The sequence below is a fragment of the Aethalodelphis obliquidens genome, unplaced genomic scaffold (genome assembly GCF_003676395.1).
Source record: "Aethalodelphis obliquidens isolate GAN/ISIS:26980383/991018 unplaced genomic scaffold, ASM367639v1 scaffold2, whole genome shotgun sequence".
Taxonomy (NCBI): domain Eukaryota; kingdom Metazoa; phylum Chordata; class Mammalia; order Artiodactyla; family Delphinidae; genus Aethalodelphis; species Aethalodelphis obliquidens.
Genome location: NW_020837946.1, coordinates 14,172,028 through 14,192,982, shown reverse-complemented (window position 1 = coordinate 14,192,982; position 20,955 = coordinate 14,172,028). Strand labels below are relative to the sequence as shown.

General features: G+C 43.6%; 1 protein-coding gene across 2 annotated transcripts in view; it reads right to left on the bottom strand.

Moving 5' to 3' along the window:
* WDFY1 (WD repeat and FYVE domain containing 1) overlaps positions 1-20,955 on the bottom strand; it is a 47,065-nt gene that overhangs the window by 18,786 nt on the left and 7,324 nt on the right. For both annotated transcript variants that reach the window (XM_027120068.1, XM_027120077.1), the window contains 2 exons: positions 11,414-11,481; positions 6,685-6,758 (listed from right to left, as the gene is read on the bottom strand). In XM_027120068.1, coding sequence (XP_026975869.1) covers positions 6,685-6,758; positions 11,414-11,481 — 142 coding nt within the window. The remainder of the gene's footprint in view (positions 1-6,684; positions 6,759-11,413; positions 11,482-20,955) is intronic.

Genomic DNA, 20,955 nt, shown 5'->3' with positions numbered 1-20,955 from the left:
ACAGGGAATTGCTTCTTGGTCCTGTCCTCGGGTTATCATTTCTTTTGGAACCAGACAAGTAAAGAAAGTGCTGCTGACCAGCACAGCACTTTTGTCCAATTCTTCCTCTACAAATGAGTGCTCTGTGTTTCCTCTCCCTCTAATTGCAAAGGAGGCATCTTGTTAATTTTGCTCTTTTGGCTTCACTAGAATTTCCTCAAGATGACACATACAAAGTAAAACTACAAAGACCCATTACTAACAGAATTCTCAGCACTAATGAAAATAAGGCATTGGGTATCTGAGGCAATAGAAGAGGAAAATTACGTATACTTAATATATAAACACACACTAAAAAGGAAATTTAGACACTGGGTGTTTTTTATTTTTAATACTCCTGTATCTTCCAAAATTTATACAGACTATGTAATACTTTATAACTAGGAAAAAATTAAAAGTACATATTTCTTAATGAGAAAGTGAGCCTCAGCATAAAACTGAGAAGATAAAACTCTAAAGAAAAAGCACTAATTAAAAATTCTATTGATCAGCGTTAAATTGATAAGTCCTTAAGGGTCTCGATAACATGGACATTATGAATTGCTGATTGGTCAGGAAGAAAAAAAGAAACCAACCCACAAAGGAATACTGATTCCTTGTCCTCCATCTTGGTTTTTTACAAAGTACAAAAATGTATCAGCATTTTATACATACTAATTTCTACTTGGGGGAAACCAATAGATTAATACTAACTAATAATAAATTGAATTTACATTGCTCCTTTCCACTGAGGAGCTATAAGGGTTTTTATATGCCATCCTATAACTGCAGAGAGTACCCTTGAACCACGAGCCACAAGAATGGTCCCTAGAGAAATAAATGCATGACCACTACCAGCACTGGAGAAGGCATTTGAGGCTTGCACTCGTGGCTTCTCGTTATATGTGTGTACACATCGCCACGATATTCCTATAAAATCTTCAGAGGGAGAAAAACAAGACCACTGGCATTTATCACTACACAACGTATACACAGCAGCCCCAAGCAGGTGGGCGCTGACCCCCAAGCCCGCAGCTCCCCAGCCCTCCCCGGCTGCCCACTGTTGCGTGAACTGCTTAAGCAGAGAGCCTGTCCTTTCTCTTGGCTTTCTTCCTTGGCCCTTAAACACACTCAAGGCTTCTTCTCCTTTACTTTAAAAAGCAAAACAAGCAAACAAAAAACAACAAAATTCTCTTAACGATACCAAAACTTTCTTCATCCCCTACTCAGCCAAAACCTTCTCTCCAGATGAGCCCACACTCACCACGTTCAGGGTCTCCAGCTGCTCACCCCGGTCACTCGTGAATCCACCGCACCGCAGGGCACCACCCCCGCTGCATGGGAAGGGTTCTCCCTGCAACCACCAGCTGCTGTCTAGCTGCCATCCCCAAGGTCGTGTCCCTGCTCTGATCTTAGGCCCTCTTCCCACATGGCCCATTCCGTCTCTGTCTCCCCTGTGGGTTCCCAACCCCCTGACTTTCTCTTAAACGTTGATATTCCCCAGGGAACATGACCTTGGCCCTCTGCTCTTCTCGTCGTACCGCTATCCCTAATTGACGCCAGCCACAGGCGTGGTCTCCACTGAGACCTAAATTGGGAGGACTCCCAACCCCAGCCCAGGCCAACCCCTTGGGCACATGAACCCAACTGTCAAAACTGAACCTGTCACCTTTCCCCTCAATATCAGCGTGTCTTCTGTCTCAGGGAGCAGCTAACCGTTCACCATCACCTTGGCTAGAAACCGGATGCCATCTTACCACCACTGCTCTCTATTAAACACCTACATCTAATCAAACATCTTCCACATATCCGCACACTAAGCGAACAGACAGACACCTGACCGTTCCATCCTCCCCGACTTGATGCTCCTCAATGGCTCCCCATCATGCAGTGACTCCCTAATGCACTCGATCCTAAGGGTCAACGAAAGGACTTGCTAAAATACAGATTCCCAGGCCCCTCCCTAGTGCTTCTGAAGCTGTGGGTCTGGCATGGAGCCAGGCAACGCGAATTTCAGTAAGTCCCCTAAATGATAAATGTGACTGACTGTGCAAGCGTGGGAAGCTCGGCTTACACGATGTAGTCCAGGCTCCTTCATGCACACTCAGATCACTATTTCCCCTTCCTTCCTGGCTGCCTTCCTCATCAACCCCGCTCCTAAATCAGTCATTCAGGACTCAGGCCTGGGGCCTGTCTTTTCTCATTCTCTCCCCAGGAGATCACAGCTATTCTTTTCTTTTTTTTTTTTTTGCGGTACCCGGGCCTCTCACTGTTGTGGCCTCTCCCGTTGCGGAGCACAGGCTCCGGACGCGCAGGCTCAGCGGCCATGGCTCACGGGTCCAGCCGCTCCGCGGCATGTGGGATCTTCCCGGGCCGGGGCACGAACCCGTGTCCCCTGCATCGGCAGGCGGACTCTCAACCACTGCGCCACCAGGGAAGCCCGATCACAGCTATTCTTATGGCTTGAAAGATGCCCTATGTGCAGATGACTCCCCAGCCCGGGCTCCCACTGGGCTCCAGGCCTGCAAATCCAATGCCAATTCCGCATCGCCATTGGTTGTCTCACTGGTATCTCAGCTGTACAGCTGGTTCCTCACTGTCTTCTTTCCCTGTAAATGCCCCCTCTCCCCACATACCCCTAAGCCTTTCTCTTCTCAATAAATGATACCTCTGTCTAGCAGTTACTCAAGCCAGAAACCTGGCCGTCACCTGAGTTGCTGCCCTTCCTCCCCTCCCCACACCCAACCTGCCACAGATGTATGTCCGTCATCTGCTTCTGTCCATCATCACTGCCACTGCCCTCTCACCCAGAAAGCGACAACACCTGACGTTCCCGCCTCCACTCTTGTGGCCCCTCCATCCACTCTCCACTCAGCAGCCAGAGTGATCTTTTAAAAATGTAAATTAAATCACGCCATTCTTCTGCTGAAAACCCTGTAAGCGCTTCCCACAGATTTACAAAACTTAAAACTTCTCCCAGACCTACAAGGTCCTGCGTGACCTGGCCTCAGCCCGCTTGTCCTATCGCCCCTCGTCCTGCCCCGTCGCTCAGCACCATCCAGCCAAGACGACCCCCTTCACGTCCTCAGACACAGAGATCTTCCTGCCTCGAGTCTTTACCTGGACCTTCACTTCCGGAAAACTTACTCTGGCTCTGCCTGGCTGTCTCCTACCTGCCCTTCAGGCCTCAGCTGAACGTCACACCCTTGGAGCGGTCTTCCTTCCTGAGGATCCTGTTTGCTACGAGCGGGGCCACACATCTCTCTGGATTCCCTCTTCCACTGCGCCCGTTCACTTCTTCACAGCACCTACCACAACCTGTAATTTCATGTTTACTTGTATATTACCTGTCCCTCCCATGAGACCATAAGGCTCCTGAGAGCAGGGACCATGTCTACCTTCTTAATTAGCACTCTGCATGACACCTAGTGCTGAATGCAAGGCTCTCTGTGACCCGCTCCAGCCATCTCTTCAGTCTTATGTGCTTCACGCTGCCAAGCTGCTTCATTCTTGCTCCCTGCACACACCCTGACTTTGAAAACCCCTCTGTCTTTGCTCATGCTGTCCTCTGCGTCTGGAAGTCCTCCTCCCTCTTTCCTGGTTAACTCCTAGCCATCCTCTATGACTCAGCACAGTAACAGGCTGGCCTTGCCGCTCTCTGGCCAGGTGCAGGCACCGGTCTGTGCTCTCACTGCTCTGTGTGCAGTTCTATAAAGCAGTGATACTCAAAGCGCGGTCTGCGGACCACTGGTCCTGATGAAAGAAGCAGAGAAATAGGGAATGTGTGTTCAGAAGCCTTTCCAGCAATTTAATATTATTATGACATCCAAGCAGACAAAACCAGCAAATTTTCTCAATCAACAATGTAATACCCAAAATATCAATCCAGCAAACTAAACTCAAAGCAAACCGAAGGAAAAATAATAGAGTTGAAATGCATTATCAGAGAATCGAAAAAAACAATAGAGAATCAATTAAATCAAAACTGGTTCTTTGAAAAAAATCAACAAAATTAACACACATTTAGCCAGAGTGGGAAAGAAAAAGAGAGAGACGATTCAAACTACTAAATTCAGTAATGAAAGGGGGAGCGTTACTATAAACCTTACAGAAAGAAAAAGGACTGTAAAGGCTGCTATGAACAATTACATGCCAACAAATTAGATAAGCTAGATAAAATGGACAAACTCTTAAAAAGACATAAACAACAAACACTGGCTGAAGAAGAAAAAGAAAACCCATAACAAGTAAACAGATTAAATTAGCACTCAAAAAACTTCCCAGGACGAAAAGCCCAGGACCAGGCGGTTTCACTGGTGAAACTCTTCCAAGCTGAAGGTCCAAGTATTTTACAACTCAACAATTAAAAAAAAACAAAAAAACAAAAAAACGCAAAGGACTTGAATAGATATTTCTCCAAAGAAGATATACAAATGACTAACAGGCACGTGAGAAGATGCTCAAGATCACTAGCTATTAGGGCAATGCAAATCAAAACCGGAATGAGATACCGCTTCACACCGACTAGGATGTCCATAATAAAACAAAAACAAACCCAGAAAATAACAAGTGTTGGTAAATATGTAAAAAACTTAGAACCTTTATATATTGCTGTTGGGAATGTAAAATGGTATAGCAACTTTGGAAAACAGTTTGGCAGTTCTGTAAAAAGTTAAGTACAGAGTTACCATATGACCCAGCAATTCCATTCCTAGGTGTACATACCCAATAAAATTGAAAACTTAGGTTCACACACAAACTGTTATGCGACTATTCATAGTAGTATTATTCATAATAGCCAAAAGGTAGAAACAACCCAACTATCCATCAACTAATGAATGGATAAACAAAGTGTGGTATAATCTATGTAACAGAATATTATTCTACTACAAAAAGGAATGAAGTATTAATTCAAGCTACAACATAGATGAACCTTGAAAATATTATGCTAAGTGAAAGAAGCCAGGCATAAAAGGATATACACCTTATATGATTCTATTTACATAAAATGTTTAGAATAAGCAAATCTCTGAATCAGAAAGTAGATTAGTTACTGCCAGGAGCTGAAGGAAAGGGGACTGTAGTGTGACTGCTAATGGGTGCGGGATTTCTTTTTTTCGGGGGTTGGAGGAGCTGATAAAAATGTTGTAGAATTAGAGTATTAACGGTTGCATGATCTTGTAACTATACTATAAGACCAATGAATTGCACACTTTAAACTGGTGACTTTTATGGTATATGAATTACATCTCCATTAAATATATGCATACACACACAGTTAGACCCACAAAAATACTAATCTATAATAAACTGAAAATTTAACTATCTGGTCCTTCACCAAAGACAGTTTGAGATGTAGAGACTCAAAGAGTTATATGAGCTGTTGGCTGAATGACTAGTCCCTAGTCTTATTTTCCTTCCTTCTCACCTTATACACATACAAACACACACACACACACACACACACGTGTGCTCTCTCCCACACTTTCCTTGCCCCAGCCTCCTCCTTCACGGGTTCAGGGATCAGGGCTGCTACAGGACTCACGTCCCCTGTACGAAGGTTGTACTTTGTGGGCTAGACTGAGCACCAAACCATCAATCATGACAGCATTCAGAGCTCCATGGAACTCCAGATGGTCCCTGACTTACGATGGTTCAACTTACGATTTTTCAATTTTACGATGGTGCTAAAGCAATGCGCCTTCAGTAGAAACCACGCTTCGATTAATGTTGATCTTTTCCCAGGTGACTGATATGCCATACGATCCTCTCTCATGATGCTGGGGAGGGGCAGCCGCAGCCCCGCTCAGCCATGTGACCATGAAGGTTAACAACCAACACACTTACCATCATTCTGGACTCACACAACCATTCTGTTCTTCACATTCAGTATGGTATTCAATGATTACATGAGATATTCAATACTTTATTATAAAATAGGCTTTGTGTTAGGTGATTTTGCCCAACTGTAGGCTAATGTAAGTGTTCTGAGCACGTTTAAGGTAGGCTAGGCTAAGCTGCGATATTCAGTAGATTAAGTGTATTAAATACATTTTCTTTTTTTTATTAATTAATTATTTTTTTTTTTTTTAAGTTTTGGCTGCGTTGGGTCTTCGTCGCTGCGCGCGGGCTTTCTCTAGTTGTGGCGAGCAGGGGCTACTCTTCGTTGCGGTGCACGGGCTTCTCATTACTGTGGGTTCTCTTGTTGCGAGCTCTAGGCGCGCAGGCTTCAGTAGTTGTTGCTCGCGGGCTCAGTAGTTGTGGCTTGCAGGTTCTAGAGTACAGGCTCAGTAGTTGTGGCGCATGGGCTTAGCTCCTCTGCGGCACGTGGGATCTTCCCGGACCAGGGATCGAACCCGTGTCCCCTGAATTGGCAGGAGGATTCCTAACCACGGCTCCACAAGGGAAGTCCCAAATGTATTTTCAACTTATGATATTTTCAATTTACAATGGATTTATCAGGGTTTATCAGTAAGTTGAGGAAGATCTGTAGTTTACAATTAAGCACTAACTAAAATTAATCCATTTTTAGGCCTAACATCTGTACCGGATGAAACATTTTCTAATGCCAAACAAGCAGGCATTCATTGTTAGCTTTATTTACACTGTCCAACAGGAGTGAACACAGGAGGTCAGTATAATGAATACATCCTGGAGGCTACCTACCATCACGGCTCCGTTATCCTGGCCCACAAATATCCGTCTGCTGTCATGATGGTAAGCCATGGCCGAGCAAGGAGCTGCCAGAAAGACAAAGACCACGTTACGCGCAAAGCTAAGCATGGTGAGTCATTGTTCCAGGGACATTATTAAAAAGAGCCATAAAACTTAGGTTCAAAGAAAGAGGGCAAAAACACTTTATAAACAGAAATATTACTAAAATTCTGTTGTCTTAGTGTAAAACTTTAACAATCTTCCAAGTTACTTTTATAACTTTGGGTGAAGCGAGCTCCATGAAGTTTCATCTGCTTGAAACTCCCACCTGTTTCTGGAAAGGTCTGGGGTCCAGTGCTTAGAGTAGGTGATCTGCTACCCAAATTCCACAGGTCATCCTGCCCCTCCCGCTTCCCCATCACAGGTAAAACAGCACCTGGTATCTGTGGAAAGAAGGGTTCCCGGCACCACAATTTCCTTTCCGTGGCATGTGAGCAAGCTGGGAAAGCCACTTTGGGATTACTTGGTTTTTTTTCCCAATGATGAAAAAAATGTTCCGTTTTGCGATGACTCATACAACCCCAGTTTGTGGTAACGCGTTGTGAGGGGTAGACATGTCTCTTTGCCCACAGCATGTCATGTGACTAGGACAGCCCCGACTCTTCCCAGGTATGCACCCCTCTTCCAGCTTCTACATAGTCTTCTGCCAGAAAGCATGGGCCAGAGAATGAGTTTCACAAAGGAGAAACTCTAAACTGTCTCCTCTGCTAAAAATCAGAATTAAAGTGATTTAGAAAATGGAACATTTGGAAAAAGAAATGTTTGGGTTCACTTCAGGCTTAAGAATTTTAATTGACTGTGGAAAGAAATGCATGCTAGGAAATAAACAAATGAGTTTATTTTGAAATAAAACTTCTTAAAAAAAGTAAAAGAGAAAAATCTTATAAATGAAGTTACCATTTGAAAACAGTTTAAAGTTCTCTAACTACAATGGCTGATATTCTCCACCAAAGGAAGAAAATAAACTACAAAACTGAATCGTACTCAAAGGCAGAAACACAGTTAGCTGTGTGATCAGACCATTTCAGGGGCATTCAAAAAACTATCTCGTTGAAATGTAGAGACCAAAACTGTCTACACACAAAACAATCAGAACTGACTACAAGTTTGTACACCCTTATCCACCATATTGATGTTTCAAACTACAAAGAATGATCATGTTTAAGAATTATAACCACAAAGATATATGTATCTTCATAAAAAGTGCTTTTTAATAACCACGCATAAAATTATCTTTGAGAAATCAAATCTCTTTGATGATTTTAAAGATTCACTGTCATCATTTTTGCTTGCTTTTCAGTTGGTACTAAATCTTAATGCTTTAGTTTTAAGCTTCTTTTCAATTCTTTTTATGCCCAATCCTATAACTAACTGTACATAAACATGTTAAAATCTTTTGCGTAAAAATTACAATGTGCTGAGTAATTTTATAAGACTAGAGAATTCTCACATATTTTTTAAAAAAAGCCTTGCTAGTTTGCTGTGTATCTAAAAATGTCCTGGCTTTTTTCCTAGAAGGGAAGCTTCTACTGAGAGAAACTATATATATATATTTTTTAATGTGAATGTTCACATAGTTTTCTTTTGTTTGTTTGCTTGTTTGTTTTTGCGGTACGCGGGCCTCTCACCGTTGTGGCCTCTCCCGCTGCAGAGCACAGGCTCCGGACGCGCAGGCTCAGCGGCCATGGCTCACGGGCCCAGCCGCTCCGCGGCATGTGGGATCCTCCCGGACCGGGGCACGAACCTGTGTCCCCTGCATCGGCAGGTGGACTCTCAACCACTGCGCCACCAGGGAAGCCCCACATAGTTTTATAAATAAGCAAAACACAAATCATCTTTCAAATCAGTGACCTTTTAAAAAGGCACCATTGCAGTCCAAAATCATATGCTTAAAACTTTAGTTTTGTAAACAAAGGGTTTTCTGGAATATCGTCAGGCTCTTTCATTTATGTATTCCTTATGGCTGCTTTCACATTACGATGGCAGAGTTGAGAAGTTGCCACAGAGACTGTTTGGCCCATAAAGCCTAATGTTTATGTCTGGCCCTTTGCAGAAAAAGTTTGTGGACCCACCCCATATTGCGGTGAGCAGCACAGTTTTGGAGTCAGGTGGGCATGAACTGGAATTCCAACCTCTGGCCTCAGTTTCCTTGTCTACTAAATGGTGAAAATATCATCTACCTTATATAGCTGTTGTGATGATTTCATAACATAGTACCAAAAGACAAAAATGCATGAGGCACATAGTAGATACAGAAACTAAGAGTTACATTTTTCTTCAGCTAAAGCAGATTCTGAAAGTTAGTTTTGTTATGTGAGGTAATGTTCTGAATCCTAATTGGTCCACGTACAGCAACATTCTAAGGTTTGCTTACTGATCACCTCTGTTAGGTCACAGGAAACAAACTGGTGGATGACCACTAAAATGGCCTCAGCCAGGTAACCTGCAGACAGTTTTTAAAACCAACACGGCCCTTTTCTTCTCAGACTTCACATTTAATTTTAAAATAAAACAGACAAGCAGTTATTTCTCAAAATTCATTCATTCCGTTTTCTTCTGGCAATGTTCTTGCAATTTCATCAGTAGACATTGTTCCAGATGGAGGTGATAAAGAGGCATCTGGAAGCAACAGGCTGCATACGTGTAGATACAAACATGAAGGTGTCAGTCACCCACAGCAGAGCTGTGTCTTTACTAGTCTTTCCAGCCACAGCGCCGGAAGCTACTTCTGGAGGGTACAGTTAGGCCAAGGTAGCAAGGGATGGCAAGAGAGAAAGCAAAGCCATGTGCCCAAGACCCAAAAGCCAAGGAAGAGTGTGCACTGCTACTGCTAGGTTCTGGTGCCCTGGGGGAGAAATCAATTACAAAGTGAACTAAATATCTGGGGGAAATACAAGTCAAGGAGTCACTGAACTAAACACTGGACAAAAATCGATCTCAGTCTCTCTCTGTTCTTAAGAGCATGAACTCCAAGGTTGAGGTCTCAGGAGATTGAGCTGTGGCCAGATTATGAAGTGCGGGGTAATGGAGAGGAGGGAGGGATAACAGCAAGAGCATTAGCAGGACTGTCCACAAAGACGGCAAAACATCCCCCAGCACAGGTAGCAGGTCCCCAGGCTGTTGCTATTCCCAGCTATCAGATCTCTCACTGGGTCACTGGAAGTAAGGAGTTAACTGTCTAAGTTAACTGCCTTTTATTTTTCAGTTGGGTAAAGGATAGGCTCAGAGGCCCAGAGTATCCCACCTACCTCTGCCCTGCTCCCTCAAAATCCCAAAGTAAATTTATCAAATGGGCTCCATAAGCACCTTCACAAGACATCAGCCGCTTCCTATTTCACACTGAGTAACCAAGGTGACGAATCCACAGACACACACGGACACAGGACGGGAGGTACTACTGCCTGGCATAGTAAATCATGATTAGGGTTTCAGGTAGTCTTAACACACTGCACATGGTAAAGTCTTCTGGTTCCTTTTATAATAGTTAGCTTTATACCCGTATTCCAAAGAGTCCACTTCATTTTCACTGAATGGTTATCAAGATAGAGAAGATAAGCAGCCTGCCCAAGCTGTCGGTAGAAGGCAGAACAAATGAAAATCCTGATAAACTACTAATTATTTGTGGAAATGCTTATAGGATCTAAACCCTGCACGTACCCTGCGATAAATGTGCAAATGAGAAAGCGCTAGCCAAGAAAGGAGGTGCTTGGAAGGATGACTCAGGCTGATATAAGGAATCTGCTGAATAACTGGCAGCTCTGTGTTTGTAAGAAACTCCACGGCCCCTGGAATAACTCTTAAGGGAGCTGTGAACAGTGTCCACAGCGTCTGGAACTAGCAAACACTCTTCTTTGGAGAACTTCGTAACAGTCGTCACTAGCAAACCGTCAAGCCTGCTCCGGAGCCTTTTGTCTTTTCCTAGGGGATCCTCTGATTATTGAAACCTTAACTGAGGAAAAGCCCTCATTAAGGACCAAAACCACCAGGAAATAAGCAGCTACGGATGCCTTCCGTGTGGCCACTGGGGGGGGGGGGGGGGGGGGGCAGGACACAACCCCAGCTTGGACCTGGGTGGTATCCAGGCACTTTTTTCAAGAAAGGATGGAGAAGTGGGAAAGAAGGATGCAAAGCTGCTTAGATCTGCAGGAAGGGCTGGATTTAAATGTAATTTTATATCACGACATCTCAGGGCTGTTCTAAAATCTCAATGCAAAAGCTTTATGGTCAGGGTTTATTTTTAGAACATATTTGACTACTGAGAAACATCTCCATTTAGAATGCGTTGTGCCCTGGACCAAATCTCTCAACAGTACCCAGAGTTTATGAAAAAGTTGCACAAAAGGCCAGTTAAGAAGGCAGAGTGTTCAGAGCCCTGTTTTAGTGTCAATATCAGCTATTACTAAGAAGAAAGTTACTACTAATGTAAGTTGGCAAAAGGAAGACAAAGGAAAATGGAGGAGGTGGGAGGCTTTCCTCTTCCTTTTATTCTTTCCACTTCTGTTCAAGTCCACTTCACTTAAGCCGGTAGACCCAGCTTCATTCACAACGGAAAGGGAGTCTTCCTGTGGTTTAACACAGCCTATCAGAGGTATTAGGCAACTAAGAAGCTCATTTTGAAATCTAGCGGCATTTTTTTTAATCAGGAATTTTGAAATTTAAATCCTCAAAGACAGCTACTCACAGGCCATTGTGTGGTAAATGCTGGGCCAGTACTGACCGCTGTCTCTTTTCAGCCATACGCGGATAGTTCTGTGGAGAAAAGCAAAGAAAAAAACGAGTAGTCTTTAGTAATTTTACCTTCTTTTCTGCTCCAGGCAAACTTTTAATTTTATTTTCAGTATTGTTTCCCATTGACCTTATAACATTAATCAACTGGAAAAATTAGACAAATACACACACAGAGCATCATGGTATACTTTATACTAGTATATATGTGTATATACACACACACATATTATATAGCTACCTACAGTATGTCCATACATGGCGAGTTATGCAGTAACTAGGAGTCAGGATTCTAAATAACTTTCATAATATGGAAAATGTTCATTATATATATAGTGATATACAAAGAAAGCTGAGAACTATTAACTACTTTTCTTGGCAACAAACTGCAAACTGGGTCGCTTGGCTGTCTCAGCCAAATGAGAGTCGTAGACGTAAGTGGAAAGAAAACGTTCCTGGAGAACTGGGAGAGACGTGCGTACAAAGCAGAGCCCACACCACTGCTCGTTCGCAGATAATTCCCAGTCGTCTCGGCCCCGGGAGGAAATCCTTCCACACCCGTCTCTGAGCCTCTCCTTTCACCAGAACGCACACAGAGAGATGAGGAAATCCTGGACACAGGCAGGAAAATGACACACGACCAAAACAGCCAAAGTTTAATCCTTTGGCTTATCACCTCAGAAGAACACTATGGAATATTTCTCCAGCACTCATGGAACCTCCAGGAAGCTCCGGGCCCCTTCCTCTTCAGAGTGGGACACTCACTGCCTTTTCCGGCACAGCTGTGCTCTGCCTTCGCCGTGACTCCTGTCTCAGTGTCCCTTATTGTCAGCTCTGTCACACTCTTGTATTTCTAACAGCAACACAGATTCTGGCCCACCGCCAGCACTGAATTAATGGTTGCAACCTTGAACTAAAATACAGTAAGGCTAAATGTTGACACTGTGTTTCCATTCTGCTTGAAGTTCAAGACAAGTAAGACAGGTCCATGAGGATAAAAATCAGAATAGTGGTTACTTCTGGGGGTGAGGACAGAATGCAGTGAAGGGATGTGAAGGAACCTTCTAGGGCCATGGTAAGGCTCTGGGGAGTAGGTGACGTGGGTGTATGCATCTTTCAGAACCTGCCCAGCTGTACTTAAGATCTTACAGATTACTGTAAATGATTAGAGCTAAATAAAAGAAAATAAAGACTAGATGTTGACTTTCATTCATCCAAATAAATAAGACGACCTGGCAGCACAGCGGGAATCATGCTATTTTAAAGGTGAACTGGCTATACAGGCCTTAGTGTAGGAACAGCCATTTGTAAAACACGACCCAACTTCCAGCCACTGCTAACTGGTCATGATGGAACCTTTGGCCAAGTTGAATCCCTCAGAATTTTTCTCTACATCCCACCTCTGATCACGACTGGCCAGACCAGAAATGGGATCAGTCAGTTCCTTCCCCGGGAACTCAGAAACCAGGAGAGACAGAAATAGATCAGTATGTCTCCAGTAGTTGAAATGACTGCTTCTCGTCACACATTTTGCAAGTTGGACTGGAGAATTTTGTACGTTAATAAAAGGGAAAGAATGAAGCCGACCGAAGAGGAGAAGCAGTAGCGAGCTGGAGACAGTCCAGGTGGAGAGTCCCCCATGCCAGCTGCTCCTGAGGCCGCTATTTCCCTAGACTTGGGTTCCATGAGGCAGATGCCCCAGCATCCTCACCATAAACACCCTCAGCGGCTTAAGCGAATCTGAGTAACCTTCGCTATTTGCAAGCAAACAGGTACTCATACACTGTGTCTGCGTGGGACACCATGAAGACTCTCAGACACTGTCTCTTCGTTCAAGCACCATTAAACAAGATCCTACGTGACGACGTTCACAAGGCAAGGCACTCAGGCAGACTCCTTCAGGAGTACCTATATTGTGATAGGAAGTCCTAGAAAGTTCAAGTTCACAACCAAAATTAAAAGGGAAAGAGAGAGAAAGATCAGACTAAAGCATCTGTGAACAGACCTATACTTTTTACTGTTTGTAGTTCGACATCTTAAATCAAAATTTGACACTCTCTGAGGTAACGTTTTAAACCACTGTTATTATTTGTGGGTTCTTGGTTACTGTTCATGATTATTTAGTTTTCTTCTTCCACAAACCTCAGAGGTTAAGACTTTTTCATGGAACAGATCTTTCTAGTTTGAAACCATTTAAATGAAGCGATGAAAAATATTTAATGGGGATTTCCCTGGTGGCGCACTGGTTAAGACTCTGCCTGCTAATGCAGGTGACACAGGTTCAAGCCCTGGCCCGGGAAGATCCCACATGCTGCGGAGCAACTAAGCCTGTGCGCCACAACTACTGAGCCCATGCGCCGCAACTACTGAAGCCTGTACGCCTAGAGCCCATGCTCCGCAACAAGAGAAGCCACCGCAACGAGAAGCCGCAACGAAGAGTAGCCTCCGCTCACAGCAACTAGAGAAAGCCTGCGCGCAGCAACTAAGACCCAACAACGAAGACCCAGTGCAGCCATAAATAAATAAATAAATATATTAAAAGAAAATACTGCTTATTTCTTTAGGTGTGATAACGGTGTTGCAGGTTTTTGCTTGTTTTTTAAAGAAGTAAGCAGTAATGCCTACCTGGGACACTGGCCCTTGTCTCTGTTCTCAGCATGCTCACCACCGTCCAGCCCTCATCACTCATGCCTCAGTGCAGCCTCCTTTCAGGTTATGTGGTGGGCTCATCCCCCTGGTCCACCTCGGGCATGTCGACGACTGGCTACATCTCCCAAGGAACCATGCATCCCACTGCCCCTGTGTTCAGAGCCCACCAATTGTTGTCTCACATCAGGGGTTCAACTGACGTAATTATGATTCCCAGACCCAGATCCTACATCCCAGCAAGCTTTCAACCTCAGATGCCCCAAATATGCTGAGCTCAGGTTATGTCCTAATCCCTCCTCCCTCACCACTCCACCAAGGACTTTTCTCTCTAGGCAGTAGTTCATCTGGGCAGTACCCGCAGGATGGGTACCATTTCAGCATGACCTCCCTCACCTAAATTAATCAATAGAAGCTTATAATGATGATCCTTAGGCCTGAACTACTAACACAATATTACATTCTGTTGACTATATTTTATGTTACTTAGTACAGAATGTTTATGGATACGTTTCATTACTTATGTTCAACATAGGGGATGAAACAGGAGTTATAAGAAGTCAAAGGCCAACTCACCTCTAAGCATTAAATCTGTTAAAGGATTCTACTCCACTTGCAAAGACAGGACAGCAAAGGCCAAGGTACTTGAAGATGAGAGCACCGTACAGCGCCTTCATTCACTCAAAGGGATTAAACCTATCTGTCTGGTTTTTCAAGGGTCTAAAGACCAGAATGCTGATGTAGCCTAAAAGCCCCCAGATCACCCCCAAAAGTTGTGGGTCATGAATGCACTGGTAGCTCAATGGAGGCCTCAGAGGCACATGCTTTTCCCTGTGTCCTCTTGAAAGAAGAGTGATTTCAGACAGCACAGAAGTCACTGTGAGTGGGAAACCTTAAAGGTTGTCTCTTCCAGCCAATCATCTAACCTGGAAAAGTCAAATTTTAACTTCATGCAGCTTAGTCCAAGGTCAAAACGGGACCTACCTAGACCCCAGCATCTTTGAAACAGTATTATTTCCTTTGGAGGACAAACATCAGTTACTACCATTTGGTCTGCACCCAGCTGACACACTAGGAAATTGGCAAGACAAATGATCTCTTGGGGTGTTTCACTTGGAAATTATTTATCACATCCAGGCTGAGAGAAGACCATCATCCTTGCTTGGGAATCAGGCAACTGACCTTGAGAGTTGGCTCTACCTCTGTACTCACACTTTCTATCTGGAATTCCCTTCCTTCTCTTTTCGAGCCAAACTCTTTCCCTTCCTTGGGGGACGCATTAAAATCTCCCACTTCTGAGATAAAAATCAAAATGATATTAAATTTAACTCCTAATACTCCAGTACTCTCAAGAAACTATGATATTAAACAAAGGTGTATAATTTCTACTAGGTAATATAGAAATTTGTTTTGTATTGTAGTCAGACATGCCTCATTGGTTTAAAAAAATGGTTAAAAAACAGCCTTAAGTTGGGCTGTTTATTTAAAAAAATCAACAAATTCCACAAACTAAAAAAATTTACTATTCAGAAAACTGGAAACAAAATCTACTAGTCACAATTAAACAGTTTAGTAACATTTTACAGAAGCAAACTATTAAAAACTCTAGGATGGGCTTCCCTGGTGGTGCAGTGGTAGAGAGTCCGCCTGCCGATGCAAGGGACGCGGGTTCGTGCCCCGGTCCGGGAAGATCCCACATGCCGCGGAGCGGCTGGGCCCGTGAGCCATGGCCGCTGAGCCTGCGCGTCTGGAGTCTGTGCTCCGCAACGGGAGAGGCCACAGTGGTGAGAGGCCCGCGTACTGCAAAAAAACCAAAAAAACAACAAAAAAACCCCTCTAGGATGATACTAATGAACGATATAATCACCAAAGTGTCAGGATCAGATGGCTTTATTTTTCCAAAAAGCACAGTATTTTCTGCCTAGATGAATGTCTAAGTCCCTCTCTGACTGAAGTAAAACAGCTTAACTTTTCCTTCACTATTCTGACAACCTACACCCGCTCACCTAAACTCATTTTATGTTTTGCCTGCTGCTTATTCTACCCATTTTTCTAGTAGAGGGATCTTGTTTGATGTTCCAAGACTGCGTCAATCTGGAAAAAAAATCTTTTCTTTACACCAGAACCTTAGAAACATGTTCATCTTTGCCAAGATCTATTTTTAAGTTCTTTTGAAAACAACAGTCTGATATTTTTCCAAAAGGTACTTAGAAAGGAAATGTGTCATTTCTTTCAGAGCCTACACTACTGTAAGTGCTTTTCAATCTTCCCCACGCTCCTGCTGTCCCTGTGGAGGGCTGCACCATTAGTCTCCTTTGCCCTCCTCGTTTGAGAAGCATGAACTCATGTAGGGCTGCAGCGATTTCCATGGAGACATGAGAGGAAGTCTCTCTGTAAGACTATAGCCCCACTGTATGCACATCAAACCATCATCTTATTGGTCTCGTTGTTCAGCGCGGTGGATCATCATCTATTTATTCTCTAAATAAATGAAATGCCAAAGTTGGATTGTATTTCTTTATTTTAAATATTTCAGACTGAAATGTGTTTAAAATGTATTGCCGGGCAGGGCCAAGCAAAGGAACAGCTGAAAACAATAACAACATGCTGTTTCTAGGGCTCTCATGATTTTCAGTCAGCACTGCGCACTAGAGCTAATTCTTTGGCAAGAATTTTGCTCCATATAGTGAGAGACACGTTTCCTGCCTAATCATAATGATAACAATAATAACAATGATGATGATGATAACGACAACAATAAACTGATTTAGGAATTCCAGGCTCGGCAATTGATCCTGAAGAAATTTTTTAATAGATGCAAAAAAGAACTACATATTTTAAAAAGTTCATATGAGCATTATTCAAAGGAGTAAAGTTAGGGGAAAATGTTAAATAATGAAATGGATTAATGACACATGAATTTAATTGCCTATATAGTCAGTAAAATTAGTTATGAAGACCATAGAACCATGAAAAAATGTTTATAATATATTAAGGTTTTTTGGTTTTTTTTTTTTGCAGTACGTGGGCCTCTCAACGCTGTGGCCTCTCGCGTTGCGGAGCACAGGCTCCGCACGCGCAGGCTCAGCGGCCACGGCTCACGGGCCCAGCCGCTCCCCGGCATGCGGGATCTTCCCGGACCGGGGCACGAACCCGCGTCCCCTAGCATCTGCAGGCGGACTCTCAACCACTGCGCCACCAGGGAAGCCCGTTTTTGGTTTGTTTTTTTTTTAAGCTTAATATAAGATGATAGAACTAAATTCCATAACTATGCTGAGTCAGGCTGGGCAGGGAGGACAAGGCGGCTGATGAAGGGCAGAAAGAAGGAGAGAAGGGAACACGCCCCTGGGGCAGACAAGGACTCTGGTTCCTGGGGGGCGGGGGGGGGGGTTCCCAGAGAAAAGATGTAGAGCAGCTGAGAAGCAGGAAAACAGCAGGGCCACCAACAATTAAACACCTCCTCATAAGCCTTGAGGCACATAAGGACTTATCTTGTCTGATTTTCAAGTGTACCTATCTCAAATTCTAAATGTAAAAACCGTCCACTCCCTGGGAGTGTGCCCGTTAAATCATTAACCACTGAGAGCAAGGGAGGCTGAGTAGTAAAGCAGGGGTCAGACTGAAGCTCTGGCGCGGCTGCGGGCACTAGAATCAGAGGCAGTTTCAAATAGGGCTCGGCCACTTTCCTTTTTTCAGTGCGGCAGAGTCTAAGAGGCCCTGTGCCCCCATGGAGTCTGTCAGGGGATCCGCTGCACCCACGGAGGTCAGTGCAGAGGAGTGACGAGGGCCTGGACACAAGGGCTAGAGGTGCTGGGTGGACGGGGCCTCGAGAGCATCAATTACGCCCCGGGAGCAGTGAGCAGAGAGGCAGAATGGGCAGAGCTGGGCAAAGAAGTCCAGTGCAGAAAGGCAGGAAAGAGAAGACACCAAAAGGCACAGGGCTCGATGGCCCGAAAGATACAGGGCAATAAACCGTGCCTCTTCACAAATGTGTCCCCGCTTAACTTCTCAAAGTTCCCAGAGAAGCGCTCCAGTGGCACAGACGCTACCTCCTGCCTTCTACATATGCACTGCGAATCTAGAAAAGTCTGTTGAGAACATGATGCCACACCCTCAAGGCAAAGATGACAGCCAAGACCTCCATTTTATACTTAGGGAGGCAGAGGTCAGGAGGGAGAAAGTCCTAAAATCAAACAAACCAACAGCAGCCTGGATCAGATTTTCCAACTCTGTCTACTTATTCTGCCAGAAGGTGATGAAAATCCACATTTCAAAACAATACCAAAGTAAATCATTCAAAGCAAAGAAGCTTTATATGGTAATTAATTAATATAGAGAACAATTTTTTAAAGGCCATTCAGAAAACTCTACATTTTATCCTCCAAAGCAGTAACTCCTAAACAATAAGGAAACATGAAGCATTAAATTCCTTTTTTTCTCCAAATAAATGCAGAATGTGGAAAAGTCCAGGTCTAACTCCAAAATTCTCACTTAGCTCAAAAAAATCCTGACTTCTGTGCTCAATACGTACAGTGATTCTAACAAAATCTCTCACTACCTCAAGATCAACTACAGTATACGATTCAATATGTAAGTGCTTGAGGTAGCAAGTTGCAAAACTGGGCCCAATTCTTTACCCCTCCCTGCATCCATGCCCTTTACAATGTGACTCTGTAGCTCTTCCCATCAGGAGGTGGAAACTACTTCTCTGATCTTGAAAATGGGCTGCCTTGTGACTTGCTTTGGCCAGAAGAACGTGGTTGTAGCAATGCAGTGCCAGCTCTAAGTAAAGAGGCCCTCTCTTGGAAGCCTACCATGGTTACATGAACAAGAGGGCCTAGCCTGCTGGAGGATGAGAGATCACACAGAAGAGAGCCCCACTGTGCCAGGTGAAGCCGTCCTCCACAGGGCTGCGGCTAAGATGAGCAGGGCCAACACGTGTATAAGTGAGCCTAGCTGTGACTAGATGGACTGTCTAGGTAACCCACAGGCTCATGATCAATGATAACACTTGTTGTTTTAAGCCACTGAATTTTCGGTTGGTTTGCGACATAGCAATAGCTAACTGATACAATGCCATCTGTCCCAAGCAGTGTATCTTTAAGAATAGTTAGGAATCTGACCTTAAAACTGGAAATAAAAACAGCATTTGGCGTTGACCAAGTGTCAAGAATTTCAAAGTACTTAGTGAACACATAAGTCCACTTTAACTTTTAACTGAGCTGTAGGATCCTCACTTTGCTCAGATGCTAATTTGATTCCCAAGAAACTGAAGACATTACTGTAAAAGCATGAATGAAGTCATTACTCTTAATTAAATATTATTCAATATTTTCATCCTATCAAGGATAGTAGTTCTGTACGTTCTTTTACCTTACTACAGCAGATACATAAAAAGCAGACTAAAAACCAAAAGTTTGATTAAGAAAAGAAGTACTTATTCCAGGGAGATTAATCTGATCTGCTCAAAGACATTCCTGATGAGGAGCAGAGAGGCCCCTTTTATTTCTTCTAGTCCCTTTGTTTGACTCTTTCAAAGAGCTGATTGAAAGCAAGTTAAAAATATACTTCAGGAAATCACCAAGTCTATAAAGCCTCATCTGCTTAAGCTACAACATACTAGAGCAAAGACAGATTCAAAGCATGATTTTTCTTCTAAAAATCACTGGCTCTCAAAACAGGAGGCATCTCGTGTTAAGTCATGATTAATACCATTTTCAAACCTGTCACTCCATGAGAGCATACATTTGGTCCAATACATATTATTTTCTGGTATGCTTACCTTGAAAGTCATGCCCACACTTTGATAAACAGATTCAAATAGCACACAAGTGTTTCTGTAAAATCACAAGGCCAAGTTCCACCTCACCCGACACATCAGCATTTCTAAAACCAGCCCTTTTTTTTCTTTTTTATTGGTATGACTTTCTTTTTTTAGCATCTTTATTGGAGTATAATTGCTTTACAATGGTGTGTTAGTTTCTGCTTTATAACAAAGTGAATCAGCTATACATATACATATATCCCCATATCTCCTCCCTCTTGCCTCTCCCCCCCACCCTCCCTATCCCACCCCTCTAGGTGGTCACAAAGCACTGAGCTGATCTCCCTGTGCTATGTGGCTGCTTCCCACTAGCTATCTATTTTACATTTGATAGTGCATATATGTCCATGCCACTCTCTCACTTCGTCCCAGTTTACCCTTCCCCCCCCCGTGCCCTCAAGTCCATTCTCTACGTCTGTGTCTTTACTCCTGTCCTGCCCCTAGTTCTTCAGAACCATTTTTTTTTAGATTCCATACATATGTGTTAGCATGAAGTATTTGTTTTTCTCTTTCAGACTTACTTCACTCTGTATGACAGACTCTAGGTCCATCCACCTCACTACAAATAACTCAATCTCGTTTCTTTTTATGGCTGAGTAATATTCCATTGTATATATGTGCCACATCTTTATTCATTCATCTGTCGATGGACACTTAGGTTGCTTCCATGTCCTGGCTATTGTAAATAGAGCTGCAGTGAACATTGTGGTACATGACTCTTTTTGAATTATGGTTTTCTCAGGGTATATGCCCAGTAGTGCGATTGCTGGGTCATATGGTAGTTCTATTTTTAGTTTTTCAAGGAACTGCCATACTGTTCTCGATAGTGGCTGTATCCATGTATATTCCCACCAACAGTGCAAGAGGGTTCCCTCTTCTCCACACCCTCTCCAGCATTTATTGTTTGTAGATTTTTTGATGATTAAAACCAGCTCTTTTAAAAAAGTTATCAGGGGACTTCCCTGGTGGTCCAGTGGGTAAGACTCCACACTCCCAGTGCAGGGGGTCCAGGTTCAATCCCTGTTCAG